Raw genomic sequence first — 16,383 nt, forward strand, 5'->3', positions numbered from 1 at the left:
TGCAAAGCATTTATTTACAGTATCACAGAGGGAATGCACGGCATCTAACGTCGAGTGACCTTTCCTAAAGCCGAATTGGGTTTCACTTAAAATCCCCATTTCCGGAATGTAATCATAAAGTCTTTTATGCATAATTTTTCAAATAATTTTGAAAACAGGGGTAGGATTGATATGGGTCTATAATTTTAGTATCTAGCTTAGAACCCTCTTTGTGAAGGGGGATGACTTCAGCCCTTGTAAGTGCATCAGGGAATACGCCGGTTTGGAGGGAAAGATTTATTATGTGGACAATGCATGGTAGTTAATAACACATGACTGATTTAAAAGTCTTAATATTAATGCCATCTGTCCCTGCTAAATTAGATTGGATTGTTTTCACAACCTTCAGAATTTCGTCTCCGGTACACGACTGAACTTAATTTTCACATTCAGTTCCTCTATCGTCTTCAAATTCATAGTCCAGAAGATCATCATTAGAATTCATCAGTCCTTCCGCTTGTAAATTTCGGCCAATACATGAAAGAAAAAAAACTCAGCAAATCTATTAGTAATAGTCGTTTCATCGTTTATAGTTTCTCCTTGAATCAGCAGCGAATGGGGTGGAGCTTCTTTCTTCTTTCCCGATAGATAATTAATAACCTTCCAAGTTCCTTTAGTATTATCCTTATTTAAACTCAATTGATCCGCAAAGTATTCCTTTTTTGCTCTTCTTCTCATCAAGTTCACTTTATTGGGTATTATTTTGAATGTTTTCAGCTTTTCGGCACGCAAACTATTTAAAAAATCCATATACAATTGATTTCTTAAAGCCGACACTTCAAGAATTTCCGTAGTTATTCAGGACTTCCTGGACTCATCCCTACTTGGTTCAAACATTTCACTGGGCAAGTCTTACCATATATTGACTGTATGATCCCATCATACGATCAAATGTACCAGAAGCGTCATCTTTCACATCAAAAGTTTCACTCAAATCAATGCTGCTTATCTCTTCACCGAACCTCTGTAAATTCTCTTTTTTTTAAGTTTTCAATTTTTTAATTCATTTTTTTTATTCAGCCATAAGTAAATTCAACCTATGAAACTAATGAAACAAAATTAAATTGTTGAGCAAAATGAAAGCCATCTTTCTTTTTCTTTTTGCATCGAAGTGACTCTTAAGATGGTGCTAGGCGTTTTCCCAGCCGTAAAATTGCCCCCCCCCCTCTTGAGAAAATTTTCCCCCTGGATAATCCCCCCACGAATTATACCCCGGAGGCAAAATTGAGCAGCGACTGAGAAATCTCACCTAATTGTCCATTAGATATCCTACAAAAAAAGGACCAGATGCCTGTCTTTTTAATAGAATTTAACATGCCTTTTTCAGTAGCAAAATTGAATACAAAAATGAATGAAATTGAAAAAAATGGAATCAGGACTTCCTTCCGGGTAGAATTTTACGGGGAGGGGTGCCAACCACCCACAAGTCAAGTAAATGGTAAGCAAATAGCCATATATTGCATTCTACGCTAGTTAGCTAGTTACACTATAAGCCATTTTGCTTATATTAACACCTTAATTTTTTAAGTTCGTGTTTTCGTTCTTTACTTTTGTTGATCATTAAGAAGTGTGCAATCCAACTTGCTAAAATTAACCAGAAACAATTAGGATTAAGCAGATGAAAGTGTTGGTTTATGTATTCTCCCGATGATTTTGCCATACGTGGCAATTGACACAATAGTTTCTTTTTTTTTTATTTGTATGTTACAGATTTCTGTTAATGTTATAGGAGTTGAACAAAGCTTATAAATCATTGAATTGCTCGTGGTGTAGTTAGGTAGTTGCAAGCTAAACTCTTAAAGTAATATATACACAATAAAGTGCTTGTTGATACAGCTCTTAAAAAAGAGAGAAAGTAGTTTTGTTAGAATAAGCGGTTGACAAAGAGTAATTGAAAACGTGATCGTATTATTTTTATCCAATTAAAAAAAAAAGAAAATCATTTTTGTGGCGTAAATACTTTCCAAAGCTTAAGAAAAATACTTGAAAAGTTGCATCATTACTGTTCAGCAATCCAGTGGCACCACTGAAGGGGCAGAAAATAGTGAAGTAGCCTAGGTGAACGAGAATAATATATCATATAGGTTAGTTATTTTTACAGATTAAATTGATGTGCAACTCATTTCAATACGATCATCCTGAAGAAAAAAAATAAATGAAAAAAATAAAATAAACACACATCCGTGACCTCCAATTTTGGAGAAAAAATTCCCGTTTTTGAAAAAAAAATTAAAACTGCAAGGCTCTCCAGTAAGTTATATAAGACTCACTTCGAGTGTAATACTGAATAGAACGTACGTTCAGTGTTTTATAATTCAGAAATTTCGCTCTCAGTTCAGTATTACTCGAATGCATTATTTTATTAGAGATGAAATTTAATCGACTGAAACTAGTTCTGGCAGGACCAAATTGACCAGATCATCAAAGTAATCATATTATATCTCTCACGGGACTGCAACTTCAGAAGACTTATAAGCTGTATTTGTTCAAAATTCAAAATTAAGGAATCAAGCTTCGTAATCAGATTCTCCGAAAATCGTCTCTCCTTTCTTTAAAAAGTATTTTTGTTTTGTCTTAGGAGATTATGAGACTCTAGAGATTGGTGCATTTCTTAAACAGACAAAAATAAATATGTAGTAGCAAAGTGAATTTCGGTGCTACCACATTTGAAGATGTTTTTTACCGCAGAGATTGCATTTTAATATTGCACCGATCAGTTTGTTTCTCAATATCTATGCCTGAAATTCATTATAATATTTATGCCTGAACCATATTATAATATATGCCTGAACCACATTATAGTCGACTTTGGGGAAAAATCCAAACGACCAACGACTAAAAGCGTATATATTCTTTCCTGGTCGTAGTTTGTTGAGTAGACCAGCATTCAATTTTCAATCATAATCTTTATTAGTGATGGTTCATAGTGGGTATTTAAGGCAAACATTTTAAAATATCAACAGACAGAAACTTTTGGTCTGTCATTTTACTATTATTACGATAAATTTTGCATAACAAATTAGTCTTCCTACGGGCTTTTTAAACCAATTCCTAGTCAATCCAGTTTTCCAGTTCTTTAGTGCGAAATGACCTTAAAATTAAAAAAATATTTGTCATTCGCAAGTATTGGCTTTGGATCAAGAGCTGAATTACCAAATACCGATTTCTGTACGACTTTCCACTTCACATAAAAACAATACATATTACTGTTAGTTTCTACAAACTATGTTTTGCAGGAAACCGCAGCAATTTAGCAAATAATGAAGCGACTACTACTACTACTAAAACCTCAATGCAGCACCGAGTCATCTGAGACCAAAACAGCTCAGCCAACTCCTCCTTCATCCAAATCTATTCAAAGTCTCCCTCTTTACACTCTCCAAAGAAGCTCCCGGCTCCCAAGTCCTTCCTTACGACCTCCTCCCACCGCATTCCGGGGAAGCCTAATTTTCATTCGGCCTTAGATGGCTGAAAAGGACAATCTTGTGCAATATGTCATCCTTCATCTGAAGGACGTGTTCCAGTGAAGTAATTATCTTAATATTAGATTTTAATTAATATAATTAAAAAATGAGTTTTCATGCTGAACTATTCAGGAAATGGCATGGAAAAAAAAATTAAAGTTCTTATTGAAGCTACAGAGTTATCATACTGAACCATTCAGGAGATTTCATGGAAACTTATTGAAGTTTCACAGGTTTCATGCTGAACCATTCAGGAAATTTCCTGGAAAAATAATGAAATTCTTATTGAAGTTTCAGATTTTTCATGCTGAGCCATTCAGGAAATTTCAAGGTACACTAAAGAGGAGCCACTCACAAGCTAGTCTGCCACGGTGGTATTTGAAAATCACTGCTTTAGAGTGTTAGAATTTCCCGAGATGAAAGAGAAACATGTTTTAAAACAAAGGAGAGAAGATTGTCCGAAAATCTCACAAGGAACTTTTGCTTTCCAAATTTGGATTCCTGAAACATTTTGCTTATAAATAAAAGCTTTAAAGTTTGCAGTTAAATGAGAAATATGGTAAGATTGTTCTTATGAACCGGTCAATTGACTCTAGCAGATTACATCTAGCATATGATCGTCATCCACAAGAAGGGCCCATTGCAATGTATGACTGATGTCATTATTTGTCTTGAAACCAGCAATAGTATTTTTTCGATCACTGAAGCTTAACAAACCTTCCAGGTAAATCATGCGATATTGAAGTGATCTATCAAAGGATCTAATTGGAATTATTTTGCTTCAACAAAACTAGGGGTTCCAGTCCTGAGAAACTTGAGAGAAGTCAACTTTTCAAACAATTTTGCTAATTATTTTTGAAAGACCCAAGTGAGCTCCTACGATTCAGTTCTTACGGAACCATGTTCCACACTTCCACGCATGCCACATCCGTGGCAAAATCCGACCAAAATGTTGGTGTTCGTCTTATTAAAACGTTTGATCCAGATCTCGTTTTCCTAAGATGTTGTTCTGATACCAGCTGGAACAGATTGTGGAAAGGTGATGGAAGTAATCCGGAACAGAAAATTGAAAACCATAACAAAGCAGGATAAATTACAAATGATGCAAGTGAAAGAAACTCATCCACAATTCTAAGTATGGATTGTGGATTGAATAATTGCGGATTGAATCAGACTTTTTGTGGGACATGAATTTTGACTGCCAAATTGACGCAAAATATTCTAGTTGAGGTTTGATAAGTCTATTATAAAGCAAACTAATAGTTTTTTGAGGAAATGTATGGTTCAGTTTTTTGACAAAGCAAAGATTACGGGGAAGCTTCAGCTCAACAGCATGAGTATGATGTAGGTAAAAACGGTTTTCTTCAAGGAGCACACCTAGGTACCTCTATAGCACGCTTTTGGTAGCTTAGTCGTTCCTCGAGAAACCGTCAGGCCTGATATTTCTGGATCAAAAGTTCCAATCCTTGAGAAAAAGAGAACGCAAGGTTTGTCAACATTTATTACAAATCAATTAGCATCCATCCCGACGTAAATTTCTTCTAAGAAGACCTCAAGTTTACTTCGAAGTGTTTTCATGCCAGAGTCACAGGAGGCTATTGTAGTGTCACCCACGAAAGCCACAAGTTCATCAGACTTGCTCTCTTTACTCAAAGTTTCTAGAACGTAGCATAATATGCAGCACTGTGAAGTATTGAATAAGGGATTCAGAACAAAACTTCGGTCATTCATGTGAACCAGGAATAACATTAGACCCAGGACTGAACCATGCGGCATAACGAGATTGGCGACGGTGTCATTTAGTGGATTAACTCCTGTGTAAACACATCTATTACTTAGGTAAGATCGGAACCATTGCAATGCCTCTTCTCTAAACACAATATGCACTAGTTTCTTTAATAAAATCCCATTTTTCATACTATCAAACGCTTTTTGCAACGGCAGACAAAACGGCTGCCCAAGTTCTAAGTCAAGTGTCTTATTAATATATTGGATTATGGAAACCAGAGCCACTTCCTTCGAGTGCCCGGGTCTGAATCTGAGTTGTCACTTGTTGAGGAATCCCTTCGGTTCAATAAAACCTGGCTTTTCATGGCCTTTTCGAAGGTTTTGGATCGTCTTCCACATGCTTTTTCCATACTTCCAACTTTCAAATAGCCTGGGATTGAAGTAATCCTTTTCTATCTCAGAACTATACGATAACAATTAAACGAGAAGGTTGCATAGAAATCTCAAAGAAATAACCGGAAAAAAGTAACCTATTGCTGGTCCCTTAAAAGAATATCAAGGTAATACAATTTCCGAAGTGCAAGGTAAACTTGATCACTGAGGGATCACTTTAAAGACCTGCCAATACAAACACAGACTCAACGATAATGTTGCCACCAACAACTGAAAAAAAACGTACGAAATCGACATGCCACCAACTTTGACTTCAGAGATACTAAACACGATCAAATGGCTAAAAACCAAAAAGTCACCTGGCAAAGGTGGTATTCCTGCTGAGGACTGTAAGGCCTCATCAGATGTTGCAGCGAAATAGCTAGAACCCCTTTTCAGTCTGATATAGGACAAGGAGAGCTTCCCGTCTGATTGGAAGGTTTCCATTAATAATCTCAATATTTAAAAAGGGGAACAAATGTGACAGCCCTAACTACCAAGGGATAACACTAATGGATATGGCCTTCAAAGCGCTCGTGATGATTTTGATCCAATGATTGAAAGGAGCAAGAGACGTTCGGACCCATGAAAATCAGTAGATTTCGCAGAGGGAGAGGATGCACTGACCAGATCTTCAGGCTTCGTCTCTGCAAAAGTGTGAACGGTAAAACTTACCTATAACTAACATGATTCTGGATTTTGTCGCTGCCTTCGACCTTGTAACCCGTGAAAACTTTTGCAAATCATGGTAAAAGATGGTTGGTCGGTTGATTTATAGAACTGCCGAGAGCCTTCTATTAGCATTGAACATTGACTATAAGAGTGCTGGGTGAAGAAACTGGGCCCTCCAATTTCGATAGCGGTGTATAACAAGGGTGTATATTGTCTTTCTTTTGTTTAACTACTGTATAGACTGGGTTCTAGAAATATCACCCTCAATTTTTGATCGAGTCATTATGGGATTGAGCGTTAACGTGTCTGACCAAAGTACACGGATGACATCGCTGCTCTTGGTGCTGACCCGCAAACTACCCAAGTAATGCTAAATGAAATAGCATGCATCGTTCAGCTACTGGATAGGAATATCAGCTTGTGCTTTACGGACAGGAATGGGAAAAGTTCGATAGCTTCACCTATCTTAGATTGATAATAGAATCTCTTGAAGGATGTGGCCTTGACGTACAGAACAAAATCAGCAAATACCAAGCCATATTCTCTCAACTACACCGCCATTAGTAAAACCGATAGAGATTACTTTGAAGACGAAAATTTGTCTCTATAAAGTGGCTATTTGATCTGTCCTCTTCTATGCAGTCAAGACTTTGCCAGTGAATGTACTTCATCTCCATGGTATGACCGCTTTTTAGGAAAAATCTTGAGGATTCGACAGTCCAACAAAATCTCAAATGGTAACTTACGTCACCACTGCAGTAACATCCAGCCTAAAGCCACGATTATCAGCAATTTTAGCAAAATTCTGCAACAATCTGGCACATACAATCGATAGTGTTGATGAGTAAGAGAAAAAAATAATCACCGTACTCAAAATGCTCATTGCAATAAATTTTTGTAATTCTTAGATTTCAATAGTCAATTGTAATTTTTGAACAGCGTTCAATAGAACTTATTAAGGTCAACTGTAATTAATTATTTGCTTATTGACCTTCCGAGGCCCAACAGGCTGAAATTTGTCCTTTCAAAGATAGACAGTTCTTGGAGTATTTATCTATTAGCGTAAGCTAACAATACGTTTGGTTAGTTTCGATGGTTGTATACAGTCTTGCAAGATTTTTTTTTCTGCAAGAAATTCGTTTTGATATTCAAACCACGTTTCATAGAATAAAATAAATACGCTTAATGCTATTACAAATAATTGCAATCCAGTGCAACAAGCTCTTCTGAATGTGGGGAATAAGAATTAATCAGCATAGCGGTGTTTAGAGGAGGTCGGAGTTGAATCAAACAAAATTGTGTGATCACCAAATATTTCATTTGCTTATGAATGGAAAACCGAAATTTGATTTTCCGTAGATGCCTTACAGAATAAGGAATGAAAATTCTTGAAAATTCTTACAGATTTTTCGTTCTTGGAATGTTCTCAAAATCTGCATTTATAATTTTGGTTAAAGTGTTCAAACCAACCCCACCTAGTGGGGTTGAATCGAAAATGATGGGGCTTGAATCGGACAGCCTAAAAAAATGCCAAAAATCTACCGGTGGTCCTGTACAAACAGTAAATTCGTATATAAAATAGTTTTTATACTTCGAATACAGCTGCACAAAATTATAAAAATAACAAGATTTCTTGATTAAGCCATATCGCATGGTGAGAAATCGAATTCAAAGCGAAAGCTTTGAGGCACTCTGCTGGTTCCTCCAAAGGAAAAAAGTTTTTGGCAGACTTTGGAGAATATCATTGTAATCGAAATTTGCAGCATCTTCCACCTCGGAGAAGAGAAACCTTTCGCTTTTCTTGCGTATGCAACTAATCATAGCTTCACCTTCTACAATCTCCTGCACTAAACCAACATTGCAGCGGATTGACTTTTTTAATCAATACGCTGCAATCTCCTACTGACAAGGAAGATTCAAATGAATCATCCAGCTTGAGATCTACCAAGGGCTTCTTCTTTGTTTTTTTTCTCTCCCTTTCCAGACTTTCTTTCCTCAATTTCTTCCTTTTCTGGAGTGTCATTGAGTATCCTGGTACTGCCTGTTTTGCGGTGCTTACGTGAACTTGTGTGGACAAATTAGCATAAGCGAGAAAGTTCCAATCAATTCTAGTGTTATTCTTGCCAACTGACCTTGCAGGTTTGTAGTTGATGCTCTAGCAGAGTGATTGGGTCAATTGATCGTCAAGGAGAAGAAATATCATCGGTAGCTTCAGACTGGAAAATTTCGTCAAATTCTGAGGCTGCAGTATTTGCCTGATTTGAATTTACTTGATCTTGAATAAGTTGGTCAGTCACTTTGGAGGGGAGGGATCTACTTCACTGAACACATTTCTGTCGAAAGGCCAGATTCCAGCCTTTCTGTAAGAGGAAGTGATATTGGCCGGTGGAAACTTCTCTAGGTAAGGCGTGAATAGACACCCATTTTTCAGGATTTAACTGGAGCCATTTATTTAACTTCAGCTTGTGATCGCTCTTGAAAGGACCAAGGACATAAATATCAAACAGTTCGTGGTAACGAACTGTAGTAAGGGGCGACTCGGCTCAATATTAACCGAAACTCTAAAGAATGGAATTCTGATACCAATATTTACATAAAAAAATCACATTTTGATGCTGATTTTAAATATATAAGTTTCAGCAAGATTAGTCTTACCCATCAAAAGTTACGAGCATGAGAAAATTTGCCTCCTTTTAGAAAATAGGGGGTAACACCCCCTAAAAATCATACAATCTTAACGAAAATCACACCATCAAGTTTAGCGTGTCAGAGAACCTTGTTGTAGAAGTTTCCAGCTCCTATCTACAAAACTCTGGAATTTCGCATTTTTTGCCAGAAGACAAATCACGGATGCATGTTTATTTGTTTGTTTTTTTCCCCCAGGGGTGATCGTATTGAGCCAGTTGTTTTAGAATATCGCAAAAGGGCTCATTCTAACGGAAAAGAAAAGTTCTAGTGCTCTTTTTAAGTGACCAAAAAATTTGAGGGCACCTAAGCCCCTCCCACGCTCTTTTTCTCCCCAAAGTCACCGGATCAAAATTCTGAGATAGCCATTTTACTCACCATAGTTTTAAAACCTAATAACTATGTCTTTGGGGACGACTTACTCCCCCGTAGTCCCTGTGGGAGGGGCTGCAAGTTACGAACTTTGACCTGAGTTTACATATAGTAATGGTTACTGGGAAGTGTACAGACGTTTTCAGAGGGATTTTTTGGTTTCAGAGGGAGAGTTGACGAGGGGGGGGATTACGTGGGGGGATCCTCCTTGTAAAACCTCGCTCTTTACGCTGAAGTATTTTTAGTAATTTCAACTATTTATTCTACGGCCTTTGTGATTCAGGGGTCATTCTTAAAGAAATTTGACAAAATTTAAGCTTTAGTGTAAAGAGCGAGGTATCGACGAGGGGTGAGCCCCCTCATATACGCAATAAAAACATACGAATATAGAAGTTGGTTAGGTAAGTTAATTCGTAAGTTACGTATATTTTTAACTAATTAAGATGTTCGTAAAAATTAAAAGTTCTAGGTGCCTTTTTAAGAAATCAAAAATTGGAGGGCAACTAGGCTTCCTCCCTCGCTCTTTTTTTCTAAAAATCTTCCGATTGAAAATATGAGAAAGCCATTTAGCCAAAAAACTAAAATGCAAATTTCGTTTTAATTATTTATGTGCGGAGAGCCAAGATCAAAACTTGCATTAATTCAAAAACATCCAAAAATGAAATAAAAAAACAAGCTTTTTTAAATGAAAGTAAGGAGAGACATTAAAACTTAAAACAAACAAAAATTACTCCGTATATGGAAGGGGCTTTTCCTCCTCAACTCCCCGCTCTTTACGCTAAAGTTTTTTACTGTTTTAAAAAGTAGATTTAAGAGAAAGAGTCACAATTTTGCGTAAAGAGCAGGGCGTTGAGGAAGAAAAGCCCCTTTCATATACGAAGTAATTTCTATTCGTTTTAAGTTTTAATGTCGTTCTTTAATTTCATTTAAAATAAACTTGTTTTTTTTTTATTTATTTAACCTAAGTGTTATAGTTGTTGGGAAGAATGTGGCGGGAAATTTAGAACAACAATACCATTTTCCTTGCAAAAAGAAATACATCTTGGATCAAGGTGACTTTTGTGATTATCAGCCAAAAGGTGATGAAGACGGTCTTCAGTAGAGCAGTAATGCTTCCAAGACTGTTGTAGAGCCGCCAAAAAGGTGATGAAGACGGTCTTCAGTAGAGCAGTAATGCTTCCAAGACTGTTGCAGAGCCGCCAAAAAGGTGATGAAGACGGTCTTCAGTAGAGCAGTAATGCTTCCAAGACTGTTGTAGAGCCGCCAAAAAGTCTCGCCGTTCACGCAATTCAGACGGTCTGTTGTACTTGTTTTACCCCTGTTGGTGCCAAACTGTTTGCGGTTTCAAAACCACAGGGATGCCAGTCTATTGGACAATCCATATGTGCTCAGCTGAAACTTGATGCCTGCCATAGATACCACATATACAGTAGATTATCAGAAGACTTTGAACCAACTACTCTGTTGAAGCCACTTGCTCTGGCTTGGCTAGTGGGCTCAGGTGCACGAAGCGAGATATTGGGGCTTCTTTTCAAGAAAACCTTAAGCCAGTGTTTTTAACCACTGTTTCCTTCTGTCCAAGATGGTGGGGTTTCAGATTCATTCGCAAAAACATATTAAAAGGCCAGCTTTTTAATATAATCTGAGGTAACACCATGATTCATTCTTGATGCTGTGACATGATAGTCGTACGCATCCCTTTCTTGTTTGTTAGAAATGATCTGCCGATTGTACCCTATACGCTTCCCAGCTTTTCTGATTGTTGCATCAATATCCACTTCAGGCTTATCTTAATTACTCTTTAAACCATCTTTTGACTTTTATAGATAACCTTATAGAGAGCTTTTCTTTATTTTGAAATGCGCTGCAGCTGCTCTGATTGACATCCTCCTTTCTAAAATTTCTCGCACCTCGGGTCTTGCGAGAGAGAGAGAAAGAGAGAGAGAGGAGGAGGAGAAAGAGAAATAGAGAGAGCAAAAGAGAGAGAGAGAGATAGAGAGAGAGAGAGAGAGGGGAGAGAGAGAGAGCAGTAATCAGAAGAGAACACGAGGGAAGATTGAACATACTGCTGATATCCACAAGCTATCTTTTGCCTCTATTTTGGTAAAATTTGAAGTGGCCAAGTAGGCGTTTTTCATAATCAGTCGCTTTACTTAATGAATATGGAAACTAATTAATGAATTTTGATATAAGATTAAAATCACTTAAGATTTGAGATTCATGGTCGTAAGCAAAGAAAAAAAAAACTCATCTACTGTTGTCCATGTAGGGTAGAAACGAACACCGTCCAGCTCAACCCCCCCCCCCCATCACAACTTGACAGCAAAGCCAATCTGGACTAAGAGCATTAAAGTAAAGGTAGATATCACAACTTTTCAAGGTTTTAGAACGACCAAATAATTTAAAAAAACAAGCGAAAAGAAAAATCCTGATATTATGCTTACAGCTTAGCACAACAATGTGCAAGGTGCCAGAAAAAAAAATTGACCTACTTAGAACAAATTTTGCAGTATAACTTTTGAAACGATCAATAAACAAAACTAGCAACTTCTCTTTATACACAAAGGTTAGATGGCACCTTTAGCAATTAATGTAGAATTTTTCAGCAATAGGTGTCTGAGTAATAAAGGGTGCCCGGTTCAACCCACGTCTAGTTTAACCCCGAAATCCCCTATACTAAAAAGTGAGTCATAAAAATTCAAAGAATGTTATGTTGAATTTTTCATAAATTGGCAATGGGTGGCAAGTTGCTTTAATATGTTCATATCTAGTTTTCGGGTATATGAATGGAAATGTCTTTTACTTGATATACGAGACTGAAAAACCGAAGGATCGAAGATATAACATTTATAATTAATGACAGCATTGAATATAGTAAAGTGACTGGTAAGCAAGGCCGTATCCAGAGGGGTTAGGATGTATGACCCCCCCCCCCTGAAATGTTTGTCCGACTCGTGAAAACGTAACAAAAATGATTATGAACAAGTTTTTTTCATGATTTTTGGGTTTTTGTTTTTTAGCTTCCCCCTTAAAAAATCCTTGTGTAAAACATCCCTCCATCAAAAAAAAATCCTGGATACGGCCCTGCTGGTAAATGTACCTAAAAAGCAATAATTAAGATGGCGGTTAAGGGGATTTCAAAGTGTATATACGGAGCATATTGAAAACTGCAGGAAAACTAGCACCGGCTAGTTTTTATGTGAATCTAATAATGTTGGTAAGATATTTATATATCTGGTAATCTTTGTTATTATATAGTTTGATGCTATAGTCTAGTGGATATTTTTGTAAAACAGTAGATCCTATTCATTGTCTAGCTCTTTATTCTCAGCTGTCTTTATTTTATCCCATCTCTTTTCTTGTATTTTATTTGGAGAACATATCCTTAAATTTTTTTTCGTTTCTTCTATGTGTTTTCCTTCTATGTCCACTTTATGGAAACAGGCATGCCTGTACCTGACACCTCTTTATACAATTGCAGGATAGACCTAGTGCACATATGCATTACATACATCGGTCGTAAAAACGGTAAAAGAAAAAAATGTTTTGTTTTTTTCCGTTCACACTTATTTTCTGCAAACCTCATCATCCTTTAAATTACCCCAACCACACTACCCTAAACATACATACCTCACCATGAACACTCAACAAAAGGTTTAATGCTTTTTCATCATGAACCAAGGAGTCAACAAAGATTCTGTCTAGAAAGCTTTTAGGGCTTTTGGGACAATCAGTAGCACAAAGATCAGGTCTAACGTTGTAACCGTGCTCTATACGACCGACTGTAAATGGGAAGGATCCACCTCCATGAGCGAAGACAACTTTGAGGCGAGGATGACGATAGAAGACTCCGCCCATTGTCATGCAACAGATGGCTGTTGCTGTCTCAGCAGGCATCCCTACAAATAAAATAATGAAGTTTCTTGATCCAGTTACTACTTGCGAAAAGGTAAAAATTAACAGAATGGCCTATTAAATTTTTTTCTTTTTGTTTTTGTTGTGTTTTTAACTCTGAATTAGGAATTTGGCACACTTAGCCTTATTGTAAACCTAAGCTTATATTATAATTAACACCCAAAATTTTTTTTTTAGCCAACCATTGAGCTTCGTGAATAATCAATTGTCTCTCTGATTTTATGACTAAATTTGACCATCAGTGAAGGTTTAGTTTTTCTATAAAATCATCTGTCGCGGAAATTTAACAAAAAGTATTAGTCAAGCTATATCGCATGCATATCCAAGCCAAAACCATTAAAAGTACAAATATGGGTCAAAGAATGCACTTTTTCATACTTTCGCCAAGTCCGTACTATTTCACCATCCAATGATTCAGCATCCATTTTTTTTTAACTTTTTGTTATTTGTTTATCTTTGTGCTGTTTTTATTGTCTGAATGATGAGGAGTAGATCGTTCAGCATCTTCGTCCAAATTATGATAGCATCGACTGCTGTTCTCTAAATAGAAAGAATCCTTTTTCTTTTTAGTTTATGTAAAGATAGTCCCAGTAAACAGAATCGTTACCATTGTTACAACCATATTTTCGCTTCATTTACCGCTTCCTTTCATTTAGAAAGCCATAAGCTTTATTAATATTATAATAAGCTATTATTATAATATTATAATATAATAATATTATAATAAGCAAATAATATTATAATAATATTATAATAAGCTTTAGCCATAAGCATTAGAAAGCCATAGGCAAAGCTTTATGGCTAGCCATAGCCATAAGCAAAGATGAGCGAAAGAGTTTCAGCTTTGTGAAGAATTAAAGGTTTAGTTGACTTTATGACTAAATTCCTCTCTTGGTTAAGGTTTTGATATATCTCTGAAATCATATGTCAGAGAAACAAAAGAAAAACCATTAACAAACTACATCTCATGTTTACTAAGTTGCGAAATACATGTTTACGTTGCCAAAATAATGACAAATTTGAATATTTTGGTCAAAGAATGCACTTTTATACACTTCTTAATACCCCCTCCCATTAGTTCACCATATAATGATAAAATTTCCATTTTCTCTCGTTTTTGTTTTTTATTTGTGTGCTTTTGTAACTGTCTGAATCATAAAAAGTTAAGAATTAAAGTAATTTTATAAGAAATACAAGAGCATTGACAGCTTCTTTCCGAGTAGAAAAAATGTCTTTTTAGTTCAGGTAAAGGTAACCAGTAAAAAGAATCATTACCATCGTTACGACCATATTTGTGCTTCATTTCTCGCTTTCTTACATTTAGAAAACTATAAGCTTTCTCATAAGAGAAAGACTTTAGGCTTTGTAATGCATTAAAGGTTCAGCTGACTTTAGGACTAAATCCTTCTGCGGGAGAAGTAAAAAAAAGGTAAAGAATACGGCATTAGACTTTACAGTCCCTACCATCGGTACTGATCTCCGTTTCTTGGCCCTTCGGCCAGGAAGTGTAATGGGGGGTTGGAGGCCAACCATCCTGTGCTTTTGCACACCTTTCCTGTTTACCTTCCCCAGATTCTCTAGGTACCCATTTAGAGCTGGTCGACTCTGGCTGAGCTTACAGAGTCACACCACTGACCCCCGTCCCAAACTAAACAATTGGACGAAGTAAAAAGCAAAAAACATTAATAAATCAATTGGTCATTTTTAATAAAAAAAAGCATCAAAATGAAATAATATGATTTTTAAAATATTTCACGTTTTAGTTGGACTTTTCTAAATATCCTCTTGTGGTCTGACTTGCCACATCAAAAATTACTATCTAATATGGTGTGTTGGGGACATAAAACGAAATGCATTGCCAAAACTACTGCTTGTTTTTACTTGTGTTGGAAAGGTCGAAACAAAACGATAAAACTTTAATAGTAAACATCATTATTTTTTTATTTTAATTTTCTTTAGATTAATTTCAGCAAAGAGATTAATTGACGTAAAGAGCACCAGTAAGACTTCCAATGACCTTAAATTATTCTGTATATAAGAGGGATGACTGACTCGCCAACCCTCTACTCTTATCACTAAAATTTCACAGTAAAAGTTTCAGTTCAAACGTTTTAAAAGACAATCAAATAAAATCACTTTCTGATTAATCAGTAACTAAATTTTTCTTGCAATAATAAATACTGTCGGTGAAGCGAAATATAGCTGTCATTGAAAAGTTTGCCAATTATGACAGAAAATAGCTCCTGGTAACTGTAAGTAAGGAGCGATTTGGCTCAGTAGTAACCGAAACGCCAGAAAAAAGAATTTTGATAACAACAGATACATCATAAGAATTAAATTTTATCCTGATTCCAAATATGTGAAATTCATTAATTTTAGTGTTACTCATCAAAAGACCTGAGAAAATTCACTTAACTTCGTTTACTTCGATTAATTTCAGTTCTAATGTAGATTTTGTGGAAAGGAGAGGTAAACCTTCTCTTGTGATCAATTTTGCCACCTTTGCTAATTTCAGTAGTTCCAGAAAGACTTTCTCTCAGGTTGTCAAGAGAAATTTATGGCAACGACATTTAATTTAATCCCTTTCTTAAACAAATGATAATTTTAAATAGAGGGAATCTTAGTTTGTTTGGATTGTAATTCGTTTTTACTCTAGAGTTTCGGATAATTATTTTTTTTTTCTATTTTTCGGCGAATCTATTCTTTAGTCTTATCACGAAAATGGTATTCTCATAAGGGCATTACTAAGAACTATGGAATATAGATGGAATCATTCGAGAAATTTATTTCATTAACGTTCTTGGGATTTACTGTAAGTCTGTCTATGAAGCCCATCCCCAGTAGCATCAATTAACAATAGTTAGGCAAGGGGGGTGGGGGTGGGGTATAAAATGTGTTTTCAAAATCTAGGGGGGGGGGGCAAATTGTCGTTTTTCCTATTTTGTTCAAATGACGATACCAAAAAAGGCATTTTTCAAAGAAAATATCCCCCCAAAAATATGTTTTTCAAAGTGAATGAGGGAAAGACTCTGGGGAATATATGCCTTATCCTCCCTGTCCCTACTTATGAAGAAAT

The 16,383-nt window shown here is 36.1% G+C and overlaps 1 protein-coding gene across 1 annotated transcript in view; it reads right to left on the reverse strand.

Moving 5' to 3' along the window:
- The window catches only part of LOC136025168 (2-amino-3-carboxymuconate-6-semialdehyde decarboxylase-like), a 146,085-nt gene that overhangs the window by 32,765 nt on the left and 96,937 nt on the right, over positions 1–16,383 (reverse strand). Inside the window, exon 5 of the mRNA XM_065700935.1 lies at positions 13,023–13,291. Coding sequence (XP_065557007.1) covers positions 13,023–13,291 — 269 coding nt within the window. The remainder of the gene's footprint in view (positions 1–13,022; positions 13,292–16,383) is intronic.

Source organism: Artemia franciscana, chromosome 1, assembly GCF_032884065.1.
Source record: "Artemia franciscana chromosome 1, ASM3288406v1, whole genome shotgun sequence".
NCBI lineage: Eukaryota > Metazoa > Arthropoda > Branchiopoda > Anostraca > Artemiidae > Artemia > Artemia franciscana.